General features: G+C 39.6%; 1 protein-coding gene across 1 annotated transcript in view; it reads left to right on the forward strand.

Annotated features, from left to right (window-relative positions):
- The first annotated feature begins 19715 nt into the window (after positions 1-19715).
- GLCCI1 (glucocorticoid induced 1) overlaps positions 19716-21225 on the forward strand; it is a 60753-nt gene continuing 59243 nt past the window's right edge. Inside the window, exons 1-3 of the mRNA XM_021281716.2 lie at positions 19716-19948; positions 20227-20327; positions 20958-21136. Coding sequence (XP_021137391.1) covers positions 21004-21136 — 133 coding nt within the window. The 5' untranslated portion in view covers positions 19716-19948; positions 20227-20327; positions 20958-21003. The remainder of the gene's footprint in view (positions 19949-20226; positions 20328-20957; positions 21137-21225) is intronic.

Consider the following 21225-nt stretch of genomic DNA (forward strand, 5'->3'; position numbering starts at 1 on the left):
GGGAAAGAGGAGCCCTTTGGCCGGCGTTAAGATGAGAACCACCCTCTGGCTTCTCCTCTCTGTCTTTGGCCGTCTCCGTGGGGAGCCGAGTGTGACGGCTGCTGCTGCCAGGGACGGCTCCAGCAAAGGGCCTGGAAACGGGACAAATTTATCTATCTCGCCCTTTTTGTCCTGCTTCTCTCCTGATGAATTACTCCTGCACAGATCGGGCCTGTTGTCAGCAGTGGAAGGCTCTATCACAAACGGGAATTCATTACTCTTAGATAAGTATTTTGATTTGTTTGAAGTGTTTAAGCCCTGAAAATGCGATCTGGGAAAGGTTCAGTGGACCGTTTCTTTGCTGCAGGTATAATGAAAGAGCTGGTCTGTTGCCAACCATGGACGGAGGAGGAAATTAGAATATGCAGCATTTAAGGAAAAAGTCAGATAAAAATAATACTTCATTCTCTAGGTGCAGTTTTACTTATGAAGTGAACAGCAGTTCACAGTAGAGAGATGTAGAGGATGTTAATTTATAATGACCACTTTCTGAAATAGATTGAGCTGGAATTCAGAATATACTGCTTAGTTGTAGCCCAGCAAACAGCATTTCTTAAATCTTCTTCTTTCTCCAAACGTGTCCTCAGCCTAGAGATATATTTTGCACAAACTTGGGTTTCAGCAAAGTTATTATAATTACATCATCACAACTGAGAGCAGGATTTGTGCTAAAGGCTATAGCAAAATCAATGTAAAAAGTCTGGATAACAGAAATGTGTCATAAACTCAAGTACCTGTAGATGTATGTTTGTGTGTATATATGCAGGTATAGATAGCTATAAAAATTGATTATTCATGAAGAGGTACATTGTGTGAGATTAGTCTTCGGTTCCTCCAGCATAATTTTCTTATGTCCTTTAATTCAGATGTCAGATGCTTTGCATGACTCTTCTGGCTGGAAACCTGTGTTGCTTTACCCTGTCTGCTGTTAATAACATGGTTAATAACACAGTTACCAGCTGGTTAATGTGAAGAAAAAAAAAAAAAAAAGGAAGAAAAATAAAAGAATATTTTTTTAATGCCCCATAAACTATAGAAGTAGAAATTTTCCAGTTGTAACTTGTGTGAAGAGGTGAAATGGCTGTATACACTGATGAAGTTCCAGTTTCTAGCCCTCAGTCTTTCTGGTTTCATGTGAACCATGTGCCTTTAAGAACTACTCTCTATCCTTATAATTCCTTATTATAGGAAATTGCACTTGGCAGCAATCAGGTTAAGTATTTAAAAATTTTACATTTAATTGAGGAGATTAAATTCACATTTCCAATTTAAAATGTTTTCCCATCTTAACTACAAAACCTGGTTGTATGTTTTAAAGCTTTTTAAAAATGTTAATACTGAGTGTGAAAATACTTGATTTCATGAACATAAAAGAAAACACATTATTATATTTTTCTTGTCATTTACAGGACACATTCCCTAGCAGGCACCAAATTGTTTATTATTTTGGTTGCTGCCTTCCCTCCCCTTCTCTATCCATCTCCCAGTGATTGATTTGAAGTATCACATGTGGAGAAAATCCTCATCATGAAAGCGCTGGCAGAATCTGGTCAAGAACAGTGATCCCTCTTGTTATGGGATCATGTCCAGCCGAATATTTGTAGTCTGCATTTTCCTGCTTTTTTTTTTTTTTAATCTAAATGACTTAGATATTTCCAAGAATGAGGCTCAGGGAAAAGGAATTGTGGTGACCTCTTCTTTGAAGTAAGATTAAAAAAAGAACAGGGAGACAGTCTATTAAAACGTGCCTGCCCTCCATGCTTTTTTAAAACATGCTGTTTGTGTGTGTGTGATACTTGCCAAGGAGCCCATCTGCACCTTCTGTGTTCTGGTCAACAGTTGCATCCCATCTCCATTTTCAGGCACCTCTGTCTCACCTTTTCTCTGCTCTTAGCAAATATCTGAGAAATTCGCCTGTACAGTCTCCTGTATCTTTTTCATGATGGTTTCAACTCTCAGTGTGGGGAGACAGTTGAACCCTGGTGCTGTTGACAGCCCAGGTGGGGCAGCAGTTCGAGCCAACATGATGGATTTTGAGGCAAGAGCTGAGTTCATGTTGTCCTAGGTTTGTTTTTTAAATCTAGACAATGTCAGCCATTTAATGCTGATCCGAAAGAGCGTTAAGATTGCAAAGCTAAGCATGGGAATTCTGCTGTTTTGGGGGGAGTTTGCATCTGGAGTATTTCCAGAAGCTCAGCAAAGTGGCTGTGAGCGCAGGGTTCCTCACAGGCAGCCGAGGCAGGAGCTGCGCTGCGGAGCCAGCACGTTTGCCTAATTGCCTGTCTCGCTGATGGAGGTTGGAGCCTGCAGCCCCTCGCTGGGTTCACCTGCTGTTCCTGGAGACAAAGTGATCATTGATCTCAGTGGAAGCAAGGAGATCAATTGGGAGCCAGCAGCTGTTTTTTTCTTACAAAGGCAAAATTTTGCTCCTGTGAGTAGTTGTTGCTCCCATTTCCAGGCTCCTGATGGGTCTGAACCCTGCTTCTTGTGGACACTCGCTACTACTTCACAGTTGCTAGGAATTATACATCTAATTCGGGGGTCAGAAAGACTTACTTCTTGCCTCAGATACACACCCAAATTGTATCCTAGGTGCACATCAGGACAAGGTCGTGGTGTCTGCTATTTTTTCCCCACGTTGCCTTCATTTGGAAAGAATGTGTGTGGGTAGAGGAGGAGCTGTGGTGCCGTTCAGCAGATCCGCATCTGGACCATCAGAGATCCAGGCCTGCAAAGTTCACATTCAGAATCAGTCTGACGGCTTTCATGAGGGGCTCTTGACCCTCAGGGTTAAACCCTTGCCTTCCTCCTCTGTTTCAAGGTATGTGTTCTACCTTTAAAGACTGGGCATGACAAACAGAAGCTTTTGAGAAAAAAAACATAATCTGAGAACGATCACTCAAGTACATTCTGCTCATAGTCAAATATCACTGGAAAACAAATGTTTTCAGGCGTTGCTCTGGGTGAAGGCTGAACTAAGCCTGATGGCATGGGCAAACAAGTCCTACACGCTTGGGTTCCCCACAGTGACACCCTCAGTGCCTCAGGCGGACGGATGCTGGGGCAGTACCGCTCCTCGGCAGGAGGCACCCACACAAAAACTCACATACTGCTAGGACCAACTCCATTAGGCGCTTCAAAAGCCATCAAAGCATCAAAATCAATCAAAAAATCAGAATCAATCTGCTGCTTACTAGGGCAAGTTGTAAGCTGTCTCAGGACGGACATGGTGTAATCACAGTTTCTTAATCCACTGCAGGAGGATGCAGTGGGAGCAGCGAGTAACGGAATAGCTGGGATTGAAATGCGTACAGGGTGGTCACATCTGTGCAGGACAGGAGCTTTTCAGAAAATCCTCAGTCCTATCCATCCTCTTAAACAGACACTGATTTAAAATGCTACTCTGGGCACTATGCTTTGTTAATACCCAGAGCAGTAACACTTCTCTTTAGCTTTGTCCATACTACAGCAAGTAGTGCAGCCCAAGGGGAATGGATCCGTAGAGTAAAAAGGTAAACCAAGGCTCATGGTTTAATATGCGCTCTTGAAAGCATTTCCCAATTAGACCACTGTCGTGGTTGAGACGGACAAATGACATAGATCAAGTTCTTCCAGGATGAAAGTAGCAGATGCCATTTATTGCCACAAGTGCATTTTTATACAGTTTTACCAATTCATGTGTCTTTTCACTATTGGTTACAAGTTACAGCAGTAACATCTCATTGGCTATTTTCGCTATCATCAATGTTACTCTTTTACTCCCTTCTCTCTCCTGGGTACATCCTTAACATCTCTGGATACTCCTTTACTCCCATCCTTCTCACAGGTAGGCCTTAATACCTTCAAGGCTAATTTCTGTTCCCATGCCCTCCCTCAGGGAATCCAAGAACCCACCGTAGTCCCACAGACCACTGTTGCTCTTGTCCCACAGGCTGAATGTCCCCCGGACTCCAAAGCACATCTTCTGGTTTAGTTGCATTCAGAAGGAAACCAGCTTGCTCTGAGATGGCTCCATCGTTCAAATAGGACACAGTAAGTTGCAATGATCTGGAGTTGGACTTCCAAGCTGAAATGCCAATATATATGCATGCCTGGTATTTAAATAGAACTTTACTGCAAGAGCTCGGCAAGTAGACTCGAGCTGAAAAGATGCTGAACGTTCTTGTGAAGTCACAAAACGGGGATTTGTTACAGCAATTATATAATTATTATGTAATTGCTACAAAAGTGGGATTTATCATAAAATCAGTTATCCTCTTATCTTCTTGATGCAGATCAGATAACTGTATTTTTATTCCAGAATATCATCCAGTTTCCTAGATCCATTCACTCTCTGGATACACTAAAACACTAAAAAAAATTATTCTTAAATGGCTCTTAATTCTCTGTGCTCTTGCCTTTTATACAAGTAACTGTTGGGGAAACAGCTTTTGTATTTTTTGGAAGTTTTTAAAAATTATTATTCCCGATTGAAAGAAAACAAACTAATCACAGAATGAAACATAAAACAGGTCACTTCTGGGTTCATATTGCTTAAAACTGTAAAATATTGTAAACAACCATTTTCCACTTTTAATACTCACTTTTGGCAAAGTAATTTTGAAAACAAACTACAACAAAATGTTGAAATAGATATTAATGAAAAAAAATCTTCTTTTCCTTCCAAGTAGAAAGTTGCCAGAAGAGTAAAGCATGTGAAGAGTTTAAATTTGTATTATTATTAACTTGCTGGTGGAAAATATTCTCAGTAAAACTGATTAGTTGCTTCTTTAAAAGTAAGGAGGAAGATAAACAATGTTTAGTCTGAAAATGTCTTAATCCAAAAGAAAACGCAACGAGAAGATTTTGAAACCTCCTCCAGGTTCTTCACAATCGTTGTCAGAGATAGCCTTCAAATTGTGATTGCCATCATTAGTGAGCTTTGTTATGATGATTTTTTAACTGGAAAAAGAAATAGGAATGTGAATTGTGTTTTGTGTATGGTGCACATGTTTTCCTAACCTTTTCCCAATCACACCATGAGCTGTAACAGGGCCTGGCAGCGCCTACTAAGAGTTCTGGTCAAAGGAAGAAGCACTTTTCACTGTACAGCCTTCAGATGCAGCTTTATATGACTCCTACATTTATATCATTCCTTTATATGACTCCTACATTGAGGAGCTTTACATTTATCCTCCAAACACAGACATCTCCCCTAATCCATAGTGTATCAAACAATTGAAAATAACATTATCAGTGGGAAGGTAGTCACCCACAGAAAGCATAATCCTATTTGATTTTAGAAAATATTAGTAAATTGAACAAGCTGCTTGAATCTCACTTGCCTGTTTGCCTTTTGCAAAAGGATATATGGGTTATGGATAATTTATAAACAAATAGTATTATATTATTGATCACTAATCTCCATGGTTACTGGCCTCCTCCAGTTTCATCTTGGCTTCTATGTAATTAGACCTTGTTGCACACTTACAGCAATGCAAGGTAGATTAGGATAGAAACACAGGAATCATTACAAAGGACAAAGAAGGAAATTTATTTTATTTTTCAGTGTGGCATAGCTGGCAAAGCTGTTTTGTGAAGACAAAGCAACACTGTGCTCAAACACCAGGCACCAAGTGCTTGTGAGCAGCAGGGCACTGAAGTTACTGGTGTGCTCAACAGATTTAGGTCCTGGTCTTTGCCCATAGATTTGTTATAGACCTTTTTGGCACTTTCTGCCCGTTGTCACACTGGGACCTGTAAGAATACTCTTGGGTTGAGAGTCGCTCTCTTCTAATGTGATTATAAAGCAGCCATAAGTACTTAGGCTTGTACAGTTAATTTAAAAAAATATTTTTAAATTCCTTCTTGCTGTGTGAAAGACCCATGCAATCAATGGGAGTGTCATTATTATTAAAAAAAAAAAAAGGCAACATGCACATACATACACATACAATATTAAGTATCTCAAGACTGAGCTTTCTACCCCCCTCTATTTTTCACTACAGCAATCTTGGACAGTTCTTCGAGCAAAAATATGGGAAAGTTTAAAGTAAACTTCAGTGAAGTTTACTTTATTAACAAATCTGTTTTGAACACTCTTCTATGTCACCTTTGAACTGACTTGAAGCAGGTTAGTCCTCTTCTAGATACCTTGAGTCCAAGATACCTAACCATTTAAAATGCAAATAGAAAATAGTGGAAGATCCTTTTGCATCTTGAAATAACTTTTAAAAATCTCTCTCTTAGTCTCCATGCACTGATTATTCTCTCACTTTTCCTTATCAGACTGTTTTCCATTTAATTTTAGTTTCCCTGTTTCTGGATTCAATTTCCCCTAGCTTCGTTTCTGGGGCATATTTATCCTGCCGCCAGCTATTCCCCAAGGCTGTGGATATCTGCTTTCCAATCTAGCTGCACAAGTAACTACTCTGAAGGACACGGTCACCTTTACTGTGCCAGCGACCAGAGGCCTCCCTGAATGCTCCTTTCTCTTGTGTTCCTGCGTATTCTCAAACAGTAAGGTACTACCTTGTCAATATTTTCATACTTTGCAGCCGCTCTCTTGCCTTTCTATTGCTTAAAAGCCTCAGATTCCTTCCAAAATAAAGCGCTTTAATGATTTTTTTTCTCTTGTTCCACTGTAGGTTTGCTCCCAAATATGGTACTTTTGGCATCTGCCATATCTCTTGAGGGCTCCCAATGGAGTGGATAATCATATCTGGCATCAGATATTAAAAACTAAAAAGGGATTTGCAAAGAAGTTTTACAGAATGTTCTTCCACATAATCCATTCCAGAAACAGTGGCAGAAATGAAAGCATTTAAATACACAAAAACCAGAAAGAAGTACTACTGTAGACAGAAAAGGTCTATAAGCAATAAAGAAATCCACTTTTAAAATGTGAAGTATATACAAGACTATAGGAAACAAAACATTGCGCATCTGGAAATAGGATTTGTGAATGTTTCTGGCTAGATCAAATCCAAAAAGTTTACAACAGGAGTCCTTCTAGAACTGCATTTAGATGACACTTTCTTTAAAAACAGTGAAGCAACAATATAATTTTATCTGTGTTTCTGCAAGAACTGAGCCCAAACAAGCCCACTAGTGAGGGATGAAAATAGGGGTTTGCAAAGTGGAGTCTACAGAAAGTTACCATGAGATGTATATATTTAATATTATTTAAAATGGCTTCAGAAATCAGCCAGTTTGGTCTTCCTTCTAAATAAGAATAACAAATTGCAAAATATGTGAGGCTGGATCACATTAGAGAATTCTCATAAATTTTATATTACATAGTTGGACATTAAACTGTTAATACAGGAAAGCTTCAGAGTACGGGTTTCCAATTTCCACTTCATGAATTTTTGTCAGCACAGCTTCCTGTGGTCAGATGACGTATCCTGTCAGTGCCCGGCTTTTTTCCCCAAAATACTTAATTGAATTTTAATGTCATGCAGAAACTCACACACCAGAGTTTGGTTGAAAGGCAGTGCTAGAGACCATTCTGATTTTATGCTCCTGATTTTACCTTTGCGGTTTCTTACTATATTAATTCTTGTAAGCACATCAGATTTTCTCACTGAAGACTTGGCCACATGCGCCTTAATTAAGCACATTAGCAGCCATGGAACAATTAAAGTTTTCATCAGAAAGAATTGTCCAGCAGGGAAGAGGACCCATACAGTAAGTGTATGGTGTGCTAGCACTTTATTTACAGAGCCTATGCTGAAAAAACCCAAGATCAAATCAGTAACAGTTTGCCTAAAGAAGAAATTATCACACCTCATGGACTGAGACACTAAAGTCCTCTTCTTGCCTATTATTCTTAATACACAGCAACTGTCATGGAGCTTAATCAGAATTCATGAAGCTGCTAAACCCGAGGAAGATTATTGATCTTATGAAAGATGTAGCAACACCAGACGAAGAAGACAGGGCCTCCAAAAGGAGACGACAGGAGCCTCGAGGGGAAGCCAAAGCAACGACGCTTCACCCGGCGTTCAGCTGGCAGGTTCATGGCTGCAAGAAACCAGAAGCATTTTTAGTTCCACAGATCAGGAGCTTGAAAGCCTGGGCACAACTGCCCCTTGTTGAGCATCTATATTTCTTTACCTAGAGCTTCTAAGAACACCTTCCTGGTCATTGTCAACAACATTTTAATTAACTTTGAAGACTCGATTTCTTCTTCAGTTAATCCTTTCTCATGTCACTGAAAACAAAGGAGTGGTATAGGTGTAGCTGGATGGGAATTTAAAAGTTGTAGATTACGAGGATGTTACAGATGGCCTAATTTAACTGACGTAGCTGGTAGCAACACAGAGAGAAACCATCCAGGTATACTTTTGTTCCTAGGGTTTCTTTTTTCCTGTACTAATTCTTTTTAGAGTGCAAATTAATTGTCATATTTATAGAAACCGTTGAGTGATAACAGTGGAACTAGAACTGTGCAAATTATTTCAGCTTCAAAACTGAAAAAAATGTAAAATAATGATTTAGACCGACCCCAAATAATTTTTTTCCATTTTTCCTGTTGAAAACAAACTTCCAAAAAAGTCCGGATTTGAATAAATTGTTCCATTTGACAGGAAGTTAGCTATTATGCTTAGAGATAGCTAGAACAAGAGGAATTGGCTCAATTCACAGAAGTTTGGAGGCAGGTGTTCCCCCTGCTGAGCAGCTGCGTGGTGGTGCCGCTTCACTCTGTGAGATGCGAGAACCCGGGTTAAATCTGGAGGGATCCCTCAGCCTTAGCAGACAGGATGTTTGGAGCTGAAGCTCCCTCAGTCTCTCCTGCTGCAACTCTTCCACACTCCTTTTATATAAAATGCATAATAAATTTCAGGTCAGTCGGAGAGCATGCCCATCCCTGTAGGATGCAAGCTCCTTACTTGTGGACCTCACTTTTTTTTTCTCTGCTAAAGGAGCAAAGGGATGGAAAGAGGGATGGCAAAGAAGGAAAGGCACTGGCTCCTGCCTCCCGTCCCCAGGCAAGGAGGGCAGAAGAGCCTGCAGCTGGACACCTCCAGGGTGATGACCTGGAGCTCCTGCTAACCTTCCCCCTGCCCTGCTTGCTGAGGTGCTTCTCCACCCTGGATGTTTAATTACATACACAAAATTCGTCACTATTGGGAGCAGGGACTTAGAAACCCACCTAGGAAAAGATAATAACATGATAATTAGAGGACTAATTCAGATAGGAAATTAAAAGCACCATGAAGAGGAGGGTACTTGGATAACCAGCACCCACATTCTGCATTGTTCAAGTGCCCAGCATTGCATCAAAGGAGGGCAAGCCTTTCTTTTTCCTCTTCTAGCTTTATTTATCTAGGGACAAAAGTCAGCTGAAACTATTTGGCAAATCTGATCCAGATTAAAGTGGGGGGAGGAACTAAAACCAGTACTTTTGATAATTACTATAGACATCTAAAACATTCACCCAGCTGGACACCACAGTGGCATTCTTACAGCACACCCATGCAGGCAGGACCATCAAGCTAAACTGGAATTCATTTTATCTCTCCACAGCAGGTGAAAATTAAAACTTAAAACCAGAAAGGAGTAACACAGGTCTCTTAGCCAGGAACCATTCTCTTGATAACAGGTGACATGCAGCTGCTCTTATCAGGGTAAAAGCTACTGCCAGAGAGGTAAGAAAGAATTTTTGGGTTAATTCCCATTGCAAAAGGTGGCAGGTCAGTGCTACATCGGCAGGAACTGCGGGGTGAGTTGTGCCACTGGGAAGAATCCTTGCTGGCTCCCTCCTCTTTCCAGAAACCATAGAATCACAGAATCATTTTGGTTGGAAGAGACCCTCGAGATCATCATAGGATCCAACCAAAAACCTAGCACTGCCAAGTCCACCTCCTAACCATGCCCCTGAGCACCACGCCTGCACAGCTTTCAAACACCTCCAGGGATGGTGACTCAACCACTTCCCTGGCAGCCTGTTCCAACGCCTGACAACCCTTACGGTGAAGAAATTTTTCCTAATATCCAATCTAAACTTCCACTGGCACAACTTGAGGCTGTTTCCTCTCATTCTGTCACTTGTTTACTTGGGAAAAGAGACTGACACCTACCTCGCTACAACCTTAACTGGTAATTCTGACTCCTGTCTTTCTCGTAGAACTTTCTTCCTTAGATAAGCTATGGACTGTATCAGAACAACCTTATTACATTGTTGTTCTATCAACATATCACTATTTTTGTGATAATGGTAGATCAAAATCAAAGTTTATCTTTCCAAACTGCTGATATATAACAGAATTACTTCCTTTGTTTTCTTAAAATTCTATCATTTAATTACTGTAAGCACGCCTTTTTCTCTCTGAATCTATAAGAATTCATAATAGTGTACTTTTATAACCAATGTTTTTCTTCCAAAGATTCAGGTTGTCTTGTTCCACAGAATCCTTTTACTTAAAACACACCCATGAAAGCTAGAATGTTGGAGATGATGGTTTTTGGAGCTGCTGCAGTGTGCTCGTGAGTGCGCTACACATCTTGAGAGAAAATGGTGGTTTCAAGACAAACCTAAATGCCTTAAGCAGCTTGTTTTGTACTTTTAATGTATGCTACTTCTTGAACATGTTAAGCTTTAGTTTATACGTACGCTAAGCCCAGTACTTTTCTACCAAGTGCATGAAGCTGCTCCAGGGAGTGATGCACTGCAAGCTATAATTTAGGGGCAGGTAGGAACTGCCTGAAATGCGTCCATCTTCAGAAGTTATTCCTAAAACGCTGTTACTACCTGAATTCTCACTAGTTTCAGAACTAAATAGCCTTTGTGTCCATCAGCACTGGGGTCGAAAGGAGGTGGGAGGGAAGTAAAGTTATTTTTTATTTCCGTGGCTGTGGAGCTGTTATTGTGACAGCGGCTCCAGGCGCCCGTGCTGAGGGATGTGGCTGGGACGTGCTGGCTCTGGGCACAGCAGGGACTTCCCAAACACTAAACCATCCCCAGAAAGATGGTCTTGGGCTATGGGCACGCTTAACAAAGCCGATACACAAATAAAAAAGGCCTACCTGCCTATTATAAACTTCTAAAAGTGATAGGTGTGTATTAACATGGTGCTCAGATGTCACGGTGATGCCTGCCAATGCCTGGATCAAAGTGATCATGCTAGTGTATATATTACAGTGCGTAAATATATCACTTAAAACACTATTGCAAAAGTGAAAACAAATAAATCTTTGTTCTCATAAACTTTATAGTTATTCTTTACATAGTGACTTTTATGTAAGACCCTTGTAGAGCTATTTAAGTTCTTGGGAGTTTCTATGAAACTAATAGGAATTAAAATTCTTCTCTTGCACATAATAAAGTGGGATGTTTTTAGTGTCATTTAGCATAGCTAACTGGTATATATGGAAAACAGCAATAAAATACTGACATTTAAATTTAATAAACTGTTTGATGGGCATTTGTAAATGAGAACCCTTCTTTGGAAAGTGTGTCACCTGAAAGAAGAAAAGCTGCTTTCCTTGGGGACTTAAACCTCCACTGGATGGAATATTCCAGCTTTTCGGACTTTTGGATGGGCAAGCTGCGCTTCTAAATCTTTTCTACCCCCATGTGTCTGATCTTTGTCACTGCTAAAATTAAGCAGCAAGAAGCTTATTTTATAGGTATGTAAGAATAATAATAATAATGATACATGAAATGACGTTCACACAGCAGTTATGGACTATTTATCACAGGGCTTTTGAGGAAGCAGGAAAATGCCTGGGAGCTGGCCAAACACTAATGGCAAAAGTGGACTTTCACTTGCATAAAACACAGGAATAGGACTCCTAATATTTTTTTAAATCTCTTTAACTCAAATGTTAATACATACTAGATAGTAACATTTTTGAAAATGTCATCATTTTCGTCTGCACGAAATATATCTCCTGAGTTGCAGAATACAAAAACTTGCTCTCTGATAGTTGCCTGAAAAATAATCAGTTTCCACAGAAGTTCATGATAATATTTAAACTTTTTGTCACTGTCTGAGATTCTTAGTATTATCTATACTTCGGACATGAGAATGGAAAAAGTTTTTTACTGTTTACATATTTGCCACATTAATTCAAATTAAGTAATGACTGCTCCATGTTTATAATCTAAAAATATATTTGCTTTGTAAAATACAAATATTTAATTTAAATAATGCTCTCCTGAAATCAACTTCACACACTTCTGACATCTTCTTAACCATGTTATCAGTTCTTTTTCAAGAGAAGATCTAATCAACAAATCAACGTTCTTTACCCTTTCATCCACGCGCTCACTTTTTTCTCGCTCTCCCAATCCCTTATCCTGGCAATTCTTAACAGATTTTCATTTTACCCCTCCTCCTTTACCAGTAATCCTGTAATTTTCTATTTGTTTGGGGTGTTGTTCATTCTTCTTTGTTTTTCTTAACTCTTCATTACCATTCCAACATATATAGAAGACTGTCTGTCTCATCCAGATTTTTAAAAATCCTACATTTGACCTCATTTTGCTCTTGCATTTCTGCTGAGTTTTCTTCCTGTCCACAACTTCTGCAAAAAAATAATGCATTGCCTGAAACAGTTACCTTGGATTTTTTTTTTTTGCCAACTTCACCTTTTCCCAAGTCATCTTTAATTTCGGCTGTGTACGCTCCGCTCAGCTCCTCCGAGGTCACTATTAATGATGTGACTGAATCTCAAGACTCTTCCGTCTCCACAGTCTGTGACATTATTGATCATACTGTGACTCAGAAATCTTGTTCTCTCTTGACTTGCCGTCTTTTCTCATTTTCTTTTCCGAGTCGTTGCCAATTTCTTAATCTTTCTTTCAGCCATGGAATAGCTCCATCCTAGCTTTCTCTTTCAACAGGTATCTCATGAGGATCTATTTTTACCTCTTAATATTCTATTGATGTGTTTTCTTAGGTGATTTATTGTGATTGCATCAATGCAACTGTCATCTCTACAATGCAAGTTCTCCACTTTTCATTACATATACCTGGTTTCCCCTTGAGCCTAAAACACTGAAGATGACCTTCCTGAATTCTTTCTGTGATTTTATCAGCCTATCTTTGTATCATTTCCTGGCATTTCTCTTTACTGACATTTTGAATATAAGTTAGGAGCATCCACCGGGCACTCATCTATAATCTTACCTTGTATTTTACTGCGCCGTTTTTTGTTCCAAGCTGATGATGCCATTTTCTATTGCCCAAATACGTCTTTCTCTCAGAAGTCCTTTCATACATGTCTTTCAGGCTTACTTCTAGAAAACTATCCCCAAAATAGACTGTTAAAAAACCTATGCAACCTTCCTTCAAAGTTATCTCAAATCCCACTACTTCCATGATGCACGCAGGAAACAGAACTGGTTGTGGCATTTTCAGTGGGGAGTGCTCTTCTTAATTTACTTGTGTATTTGAAAATATGTTATGTGCCACATTTCACAGTACAGATATCTAGTCTACACTAAATACAAGCTCTAACTTCACTCTTCCTCCCTTTTTCTTTCTTTTTACTTCAATTTCTCTTATAAATATTAAAAGATATTTTAAGAACTGCCTTTTGTGTGAGCGCTGTAGCCAGTACAGTATGCCGTGACAAAACAAGAAATACTGATTTTATTGTTTTTTAGCTCTATTCTCGTTACACTAATGAGATTTTCAAAACTGCTTTTTCTTCCCAGATACCTGTAACAGCATATACACAATAAGACTCAGTGCTAAATAATATGATGGCAAAAATGTAATTAAGTTTGAAGATGTCAGACGATTTGAGGCATTAATACTGTGGCACATCAGGTCATTTCATCACATTAAAATAATGTAAAAAGATAGTTTGAAAAGCAAACCTATGCAGTATTGCACACTTCAATATAATAAAAATATTTTCACAATTAGGATTTCACCCCTATTTTTAGGATAGCGAGGCAGATAGAGATTCCCAGTGCTGGCAGTCAGAGATGCATATGTCAGGAGAGGAAAAGGGGATGGAGAAGTACTTATGTTCTGTGTATATACAATGCCAGACATAACAGGATCATGATTAACCACCAGGTAAGTCAGGTGTTGTGACAGTAAATGGTAAAAGCAGTTGAATTAAAGTTGGGAATATTTTGAAATGTGTTTCTAAAGGTGTGGGAATGCCAGGCCATTTCAGATCAGCATATTATGATTTTCTATAAAACCAAGACAAACCCCAAAAATATAAAAGTCAAGCCCACTGGATTGCGTAAGTGATAAATCAGTTCAAGAGAGTTCAGTGTGAAGGGTGATGTGAAAGTGCAAGCTGTTAACCACTGTCGCAGCTGACTGAGTGTTTTGCTTATTCGCTAACCAGATTCTGCTTCAGGAGTCTGTACCACAACTAATTAACCATAATGCTTTATTAATTGTATAAACCGAATATATAATAGATCTGTATGATATATAATTAATTCTGCCCTTAAGGAAAGCTTTTGTAAGTCAAACCATGTGCTGTTTGAGAACTGCCTCTTTATGTTCTTCCTTATAAGGCAGAAATATTTCCCTGCCAGCAGAGCTTGGGGAACATTCTAGAAAATAATGTTCGTTAAGCCCAGCCAGGTGTTTTCTTGAAGGACTGACTATTGGGAGCCCCATCTCCAAAGCTGAGGTGGCTGCAGCTGCTTCTGCTCCTTCCTTTATGCCTTTATGCAGTTCGCAGTGAGGAAAGAGGCTTCAGTATAGAAGTTTATCTGGTTTTAAAAGATCACGATCACTTGCTGTTGTCATGCTGTAGTTATTTGTTCAATCTTAAGTTTTGTTGGCCTTACTTTTCTGTATTTTTTTGTATATTAAATTTCAGACTCTGTCATTGCTACTGGACCAGCAAGACCAGAACAAAACCCCAAACACAAATATTGTCTTCCTGGATTATGACCCATAAATAAGCACAGCCCGATGTGGATAAAGGATCACCATTCTCCCATCTAGTGTTTGCTGTGCTTATCCTTCCCATGAAAAATAAGGTCACACAGGAGTTCAGGAGACCTGTGGGATCAGATACCTGGCTTCATTAGATGAGGGCCTGCTTCCCTGCAGTGATAAAACAGGCACCATCCATCTTTAAGACCTGTTCAATCAAAGGTGTGGAAGTGCAATATCACCCTTACGTAGGCCTGGAGCTTTGTGTGTCCCAGGCTGTGGCTGGTAGAGATGTCTTGAAACACCAGGTTTAGCAGAGCTGCTTCGGTCTGTTGAAAGACTCCACTAGACTGTTTTCACAGAAAACCTGTCATTGTGAGATGTTAATCAGAGCCAGCAGCCATCCAAGCACCCCAAGATGGGAAACCCATCTACCTAGTACTCTGCTGATGGTCTAGCTGGAGATCCGTTCCACTTCCAAGGACCACTGTGCCGGCGGGGCATTGGTTCGTTCTTTGGACATCTTAAATGTGCATAATGAAAGGTATTATTATGAAGCTACGCTGTTTGCTGGAAGAAAGGAAGCAGAAAGAAAGAGAGAGAGAGAGAGAAAGGAAGAAAGAAAGAGCAGAAGCCTCCCTGATCTGCCACCACTGGGCTGCATGGGAGGCACAGGTTCACATTACACTCCTCTGGAATGATAATCACACCCTTCCTCAAGCCTGACACACCACTGGGAGGATTATCTTTGCATGGCAGCCCAGATCCTTCTCACTGATAAAGCTGATGTATCCGAGAAGTATTTGGCAGAACTGCTGCCATATACACAAACAGAAGAGCTGACTCTCCTGACCTCAGAGGCTTGGTATGGGGAGTAGTCCGTGTCAGCTCTTGTGCCCTCCAGATCAATTCTACAGATCACCTATGTAGCTTGTAGAACAAAACACACAATTTCCTTGGGGAGCTTTGAGGTGGTCTTATTAATTAGCTTCCAAACCTTTTGAGGTAACATTTTTAAGGTAACAAGCTGCTGCTTCTTCCATTCCCTTCCCACCTACCTCCACTTCCGAGTTCAGAGCTGTCTTCTGTCCACTCGTGAGCTGAGAAACCACAAAAAATTTCCTTTTTTCCCTCTTCTCCTTTCCAAAATTAAGTGATACAGCTGCTTCTACACTTGCATGATTCACTGCACTTCTTACTCCCTTTCTCCGTACTTCTTATGATGCGTTATCTCACATATTCTTTTTCTAACTACACTTTCTGTTCAACATTCCCTCTCTCACAATAGAAATACTCTGTCTACTGGAAAAACCAAACCTGTAACTCAGTACTGCAGTAAAAGCTCTTCCCCTTGAGACATTTCATCCTGGCTTTATAATAACTGAAGAGTTACATCAAAGACTTCAGCTTTTTCATGATGACACTGATTTCAGCTGTTTATTTGAATGTAGTAGTTCTATCTCCACCAGTAGTGGTTACCTAACATCTCAAGCATCAGGGAAACTATGTGCACCCATGCCTACCTGGCCGGTCATTCCAAGTTCGCAGATGACAAGCTTGGAAAGAATTTCTTCAGGTAATGTGTGGGCTTTTTGTCATTTAAGACTATGAAGAATCTGAAGACGTACTTCACTGGAACTGTCCTGATCTCTCAAAGAAAGAACTCTCTTTCTGAACAAATAACACAAATAACACATACAGATAGATTTGCCAAATAACATCTCAGATTATTCTTTAGAGTAATAAATGCTGTAACGACGCTATTCTTGATTACAAGCAAGACTATAACAGCTCTGGCTGGTGGTGATTCCATAACTCTGATTACTGACATGCTCCTACTGTACTGATGCAAAGGGATTATTTGTTGCCTTCTATCAGTCTCCTGGATTCCACAGGAAACCAAGAGCAGCAGACACAACTTACTCAGCTGCCTTCCTCAGAGTTTTGTCAGTAAAGCGCAGCATTTAATAGTAGGACCTGTGATAGCTGGGCATGCACAACCTTTTATGGAACTGTAATCAAAACAACATGTAATTATGTGACGGCCACTTTCTAAGAGGATCCTGAATTTCAGCAACTCTTGAGGGCTCGATCTTGCAACTAAAGTTTTACTTCACAGTGTAGGGGCTAAAATTACCCATGCCTTTGCTATATTACCATTACAGCAAGAACCAAAATTACAAGGACAAATAAAGAAAAACTATATCCAGAATATTGACCATGCTTTCTACTACTACAGAACTTTAAAAAGCAAAAGCTCCAGTAAGTCAAGTCACCCTCTCTTTGCCAAGGAACAACAACAAAAAAATCATGCCTTACAATTTATTCTCCAGTGCTTTGTTTATTTGGTATTAATGACTCATGGAATAAGGTTTCCACCTCCAGCTGCTGAGACCTACAAGCAGTTACCTTTCCTTTGTCTCTCTTCTAATGATGCCTAAGTTTTGCATTCTATTTTAGTTTGGGATGTAAAAGCTACAAAGGAAATTCACACCCACAAACCTGCTTTTAAATGCAATTAAGGCCATGACATGAAGCCACAAACTCAATGAAACATGCACTTAAAACAGAAATGCATCATATATTTCACTTAAATACTGTGCCACCTCAACGGTACAGTTTTAAGCTAACTGCACACTTGTTTTTACAGGTTTATTCCTCGGTGTTATGTAAATGCACTTTCATTGTATGTAAATTAGCATGGGGCAAACTGTTAAAGGCTGTTTTATAGCAGTCACACCAACAAACCACATTTACAAGTAAATATTTGTTTTACAGATGAATATATTACCTGACTGGAAATAAAAATTATTTCCAGCATTTTGTCTCAGTTCTGTGAGTGTGCTCTGGCCTCATAACCTGTTGCATCCACAGGAGCTCTCGGAATGGAACATTTTTATCAAGAGTATGTCACTCACAAGGTAGCAAAACCTAAAATTCTTTAAACAATCTGGCATTCTAAAACATTTTTTTAATTCTTCATATTACCAGGCTGCAAAATCTACTTAACAAGAGAATATTCTCCTGCTTTGAAGACGTAGGGACAACATATTTACTTCCCATTTGTGGTTGTGGAGTCCACTGTGTCACTCAACAGCAGCCCATTTGGCTGGTAAAGGAACAGTGGTGACAAGCTCCAAATAAAGTTTGGTGCTGTTTGTTGTGCCTAGGAAGAAAGATGGTGGTGAACAAGACTTTATTTGTGAGAAAAAGTAAAGTAGGATAAATACAGGTAAAAGAAATCCAGGGAAAGAGTCTCTGAAGCAGATTTTGGAGTTCCCAAACCCTCAGATTTGCCTTTTAAATCAGTATTGTCTAAATGTACCTTTATTAACACTAGCGTAAACCTGAATGGATAGGGAACCAATAGGGGCATTCATGGCTAATGCAGATCAAAAACAACAGAAAAAACAAAACAGATATAGACCAAATCAAGAAATCTTAATGGAGAGATGTCAGGGACTCCACTATCAGACACTTATAACTGTTTTGATAGATCATAATGGCTTCAAATCTACCCCATTAAGAGACAATGCTCATTTAAAAAGTAAATTGCTATATAAATCAAAGTACTATACAGCACATTTGTGCTTTCCTAATATCCTAACTAAGGTAACTGCTCACAGGAAATGGTGCCTTTCCTTTCCTTAATTATATTTGGTATGACTAGTAATAAATATAACAATATATTCAAATTGTGTCTGGTATTTGCTTACTGTTTTATCTTTTCCATTCAAGGTACTGTTGCTGTAGACACCATAGAATACCTAAGCTACTCTGAAAACATAATGTGTTTCTTCACAAATGGTTTTATGATGTAGCATGAGGCTGTTTTATAAATATGAAGAATTATTTTTATGATGTCCTTGCAAAATGAAGTGTTGCATTATTTAGTGATTATTATTGATATTTTACAGATAAGATACCAGCAAGAGAAAGTAAAAAACACTAGAAGGGTCCATTACTTTTTGACACCTCAGGTTATCAGAATACTTACCATTTTACATGGTATCATTAATTTAATGCACCATATGAATCAGCTTCACTTTGGTATTCAGTATCCCCAGAAATAAAGTGTCCTCATATTGATTGCCAAGAAATGGAATAAAGGGAAAACAAGCCTGCAAAAGCCCTCAGCTACCCCTGTGAAAGCACTTGGGCTTAGTCCCAGCTGTACCAAGCAGATTTTTTTTTTCCCAGATGATGAACTGCGGAATGGAATGGAGACAGTGACTGAGCCAAGTGACTAAACTCAAAACAGTAACATAGGGCAGGGCTGCAGGCTGGAGAAAACTCAGCTTCTCATGGGGTACGGTCTGACACGGCTGACGCTGGCTAAAGAAAAGCATTGAATGGAAATACCTGTATCAATGGACAGAAAGAAAAACTTCAGACAGAATGAGAAGCCTGGAAAGAAGAAGGGTTGGTGGGTTTAGCTGTGAGTTGAATGTTTGCCTTTATGTTAAAACAAATGCCTAAGGAATACATAATTCAAAAGTCCCAAGTGGTTGGCCTATTTTCCTGAAGAAGAGAAGAGGATGTAGCAGCAGGTCTGATTCCAGATGAGATAAGATTTTGTTGTAACAAAAGTAATGGTTAATGCGCAGGTTCTGGTTTAAGTGAGTTATTCAGTATCACAAAAAAAGCTTCTGGCCGACAGGAAAAAAGGACAATTATCTGAAGTGGTATCCAATTTTCTTAAGGGAAAATCTTACAGTTCTTATTCTGTAGTTTCCTGGCTTGATCATTACACAGAACTTGTTCATAGCGACAATCCTGTATGCTGAATGAAATACAGTAACAAGTAGCATTTGACTAAAAAGACAGCACTGTAATACTTTTTTTTTTCTGAAATTTGATGCTGAACTTAATTCTGAAATTTTCCCATTTGTGTGTATCCGGAAATACTAATTTGGCCTAGTACGAATAGTGTTTGACTCCATAGGTCTAACATTCCTTTACATAATGACTTTTCCTCACCTCCAGGAGAACAAAGACATGAGGAAAGGAGATCTAACACTTGACCACGTTTGGCCCTAAATTGGATGATCGGCAATGTGAAGGTAAGTCCTCAGTAGTGGGTTTCCTTTTGTTGGAAGTGGGTTTCCTTTTGTTGGAAGACAACTTGGGCATGTAGAGACTTGCAAGTCACCATGAGTTGAAAGTGCTGTGAGTGGCACTGAATGCTGCCTGCCTGCTTTTACCTGCCCCATTTTGGCTCCTGCTCTCCTTTATTCTCTGTGCCTGAATCCTGGCCCTCCTACCCCCTTCCCAAACACTTTCATTATCATTATTTTAGCAATATCTTGTTTCATTTCTCACTCCTCTGCATTTCACCCAGACTTCTCAACTTCAACCTCTTCCCTGGTGTCAACAAAACCAGCAGTGGGGATAATGACTTGGTATCAGCAGCCCTGCAGAATGCAAAGGCGCCACTACAAGGTAAGTCCCAAGAAGCCTGTGGACAGAGAGTGATCTGAGGAGATCATATCTGTGCTGCTGAACATTTGGGAGCCGTGAGAAGATGGAGTGTGATTGATGAATGCAGTGTCCAGCTGTCAAAAAGAACTTGTAGTAAAAATAATTCCATATATTTTCCCATGACTTGCTTGTTCTAGCTAGAACTTTTTTAAAGGCAAAACAAGCCAAATGCTAAACAAACAAGCCTTGAGAAAGAAATTTTCTAGGAAAATTTTCCACTCCTGCTTCAGCACAGCTACCCAGTAGCAGAAAGTAGCATTTCACAAGGGGCCCCTAACTACAGGTGGCCTCCCATTCCTGCCTAGGGATGCTGCAAGTGCCCAGCCACAAGCATATTTTAGACCCAGTTTTATAATTTGAGACCTGCACCTTAGATTGCTTGGGGTTGTTCTAGTCTTCAGCAGCAGCTAATGCTTTCTGGTCATCTGATTCAGAATATTACTGGGATATAAGTACTTCATTTTGTTATTTCTCTCTTCCCAAATGTAATATTCCCAATTGTATGTTCTCTACAAATAAGTGAAATACAGGAAGTGGGTCCAAAGATATGTGAAGATAAATGCACGCTTTCTCATTACTATTTTGTGATAGGTCCTGTGTGAAAACCTCAGACACAGTCACAAATTTTCTAAGTGGAATGATCAAAGGGCGGCAAAGAAAACAGACAGAGGGAGACAAGAGAGAAATAAAAATAATGAAACAAGCAGGTAGCTGTACTGCAAGCAGAGTATTGATGGCCTTCTGCCCAGCTAAGTGCCTAGAAACAAAAGGTATGTCCAGATTTGAAGTTTTTCCTCTCTAAAACCTTCAAGTAGGGACAAACAAAGGATTAGGATTGCACCATGTCTAGTGACTGCCT

This window comes from Columba livia, chromosome 2 (assembly GCF_036013475.1).
Source record: "Columba livia isolate bColLiv1 breed racing homer chromosome 2, bColLiv1.pat.W.v2, whole genome shotgun sequence".
Classification (NCBI taxonomy): Eukaryota; Metazoa; Chordata; class Aves; order Columbiformes; family Columbidae; genus Columba; species Columba livia.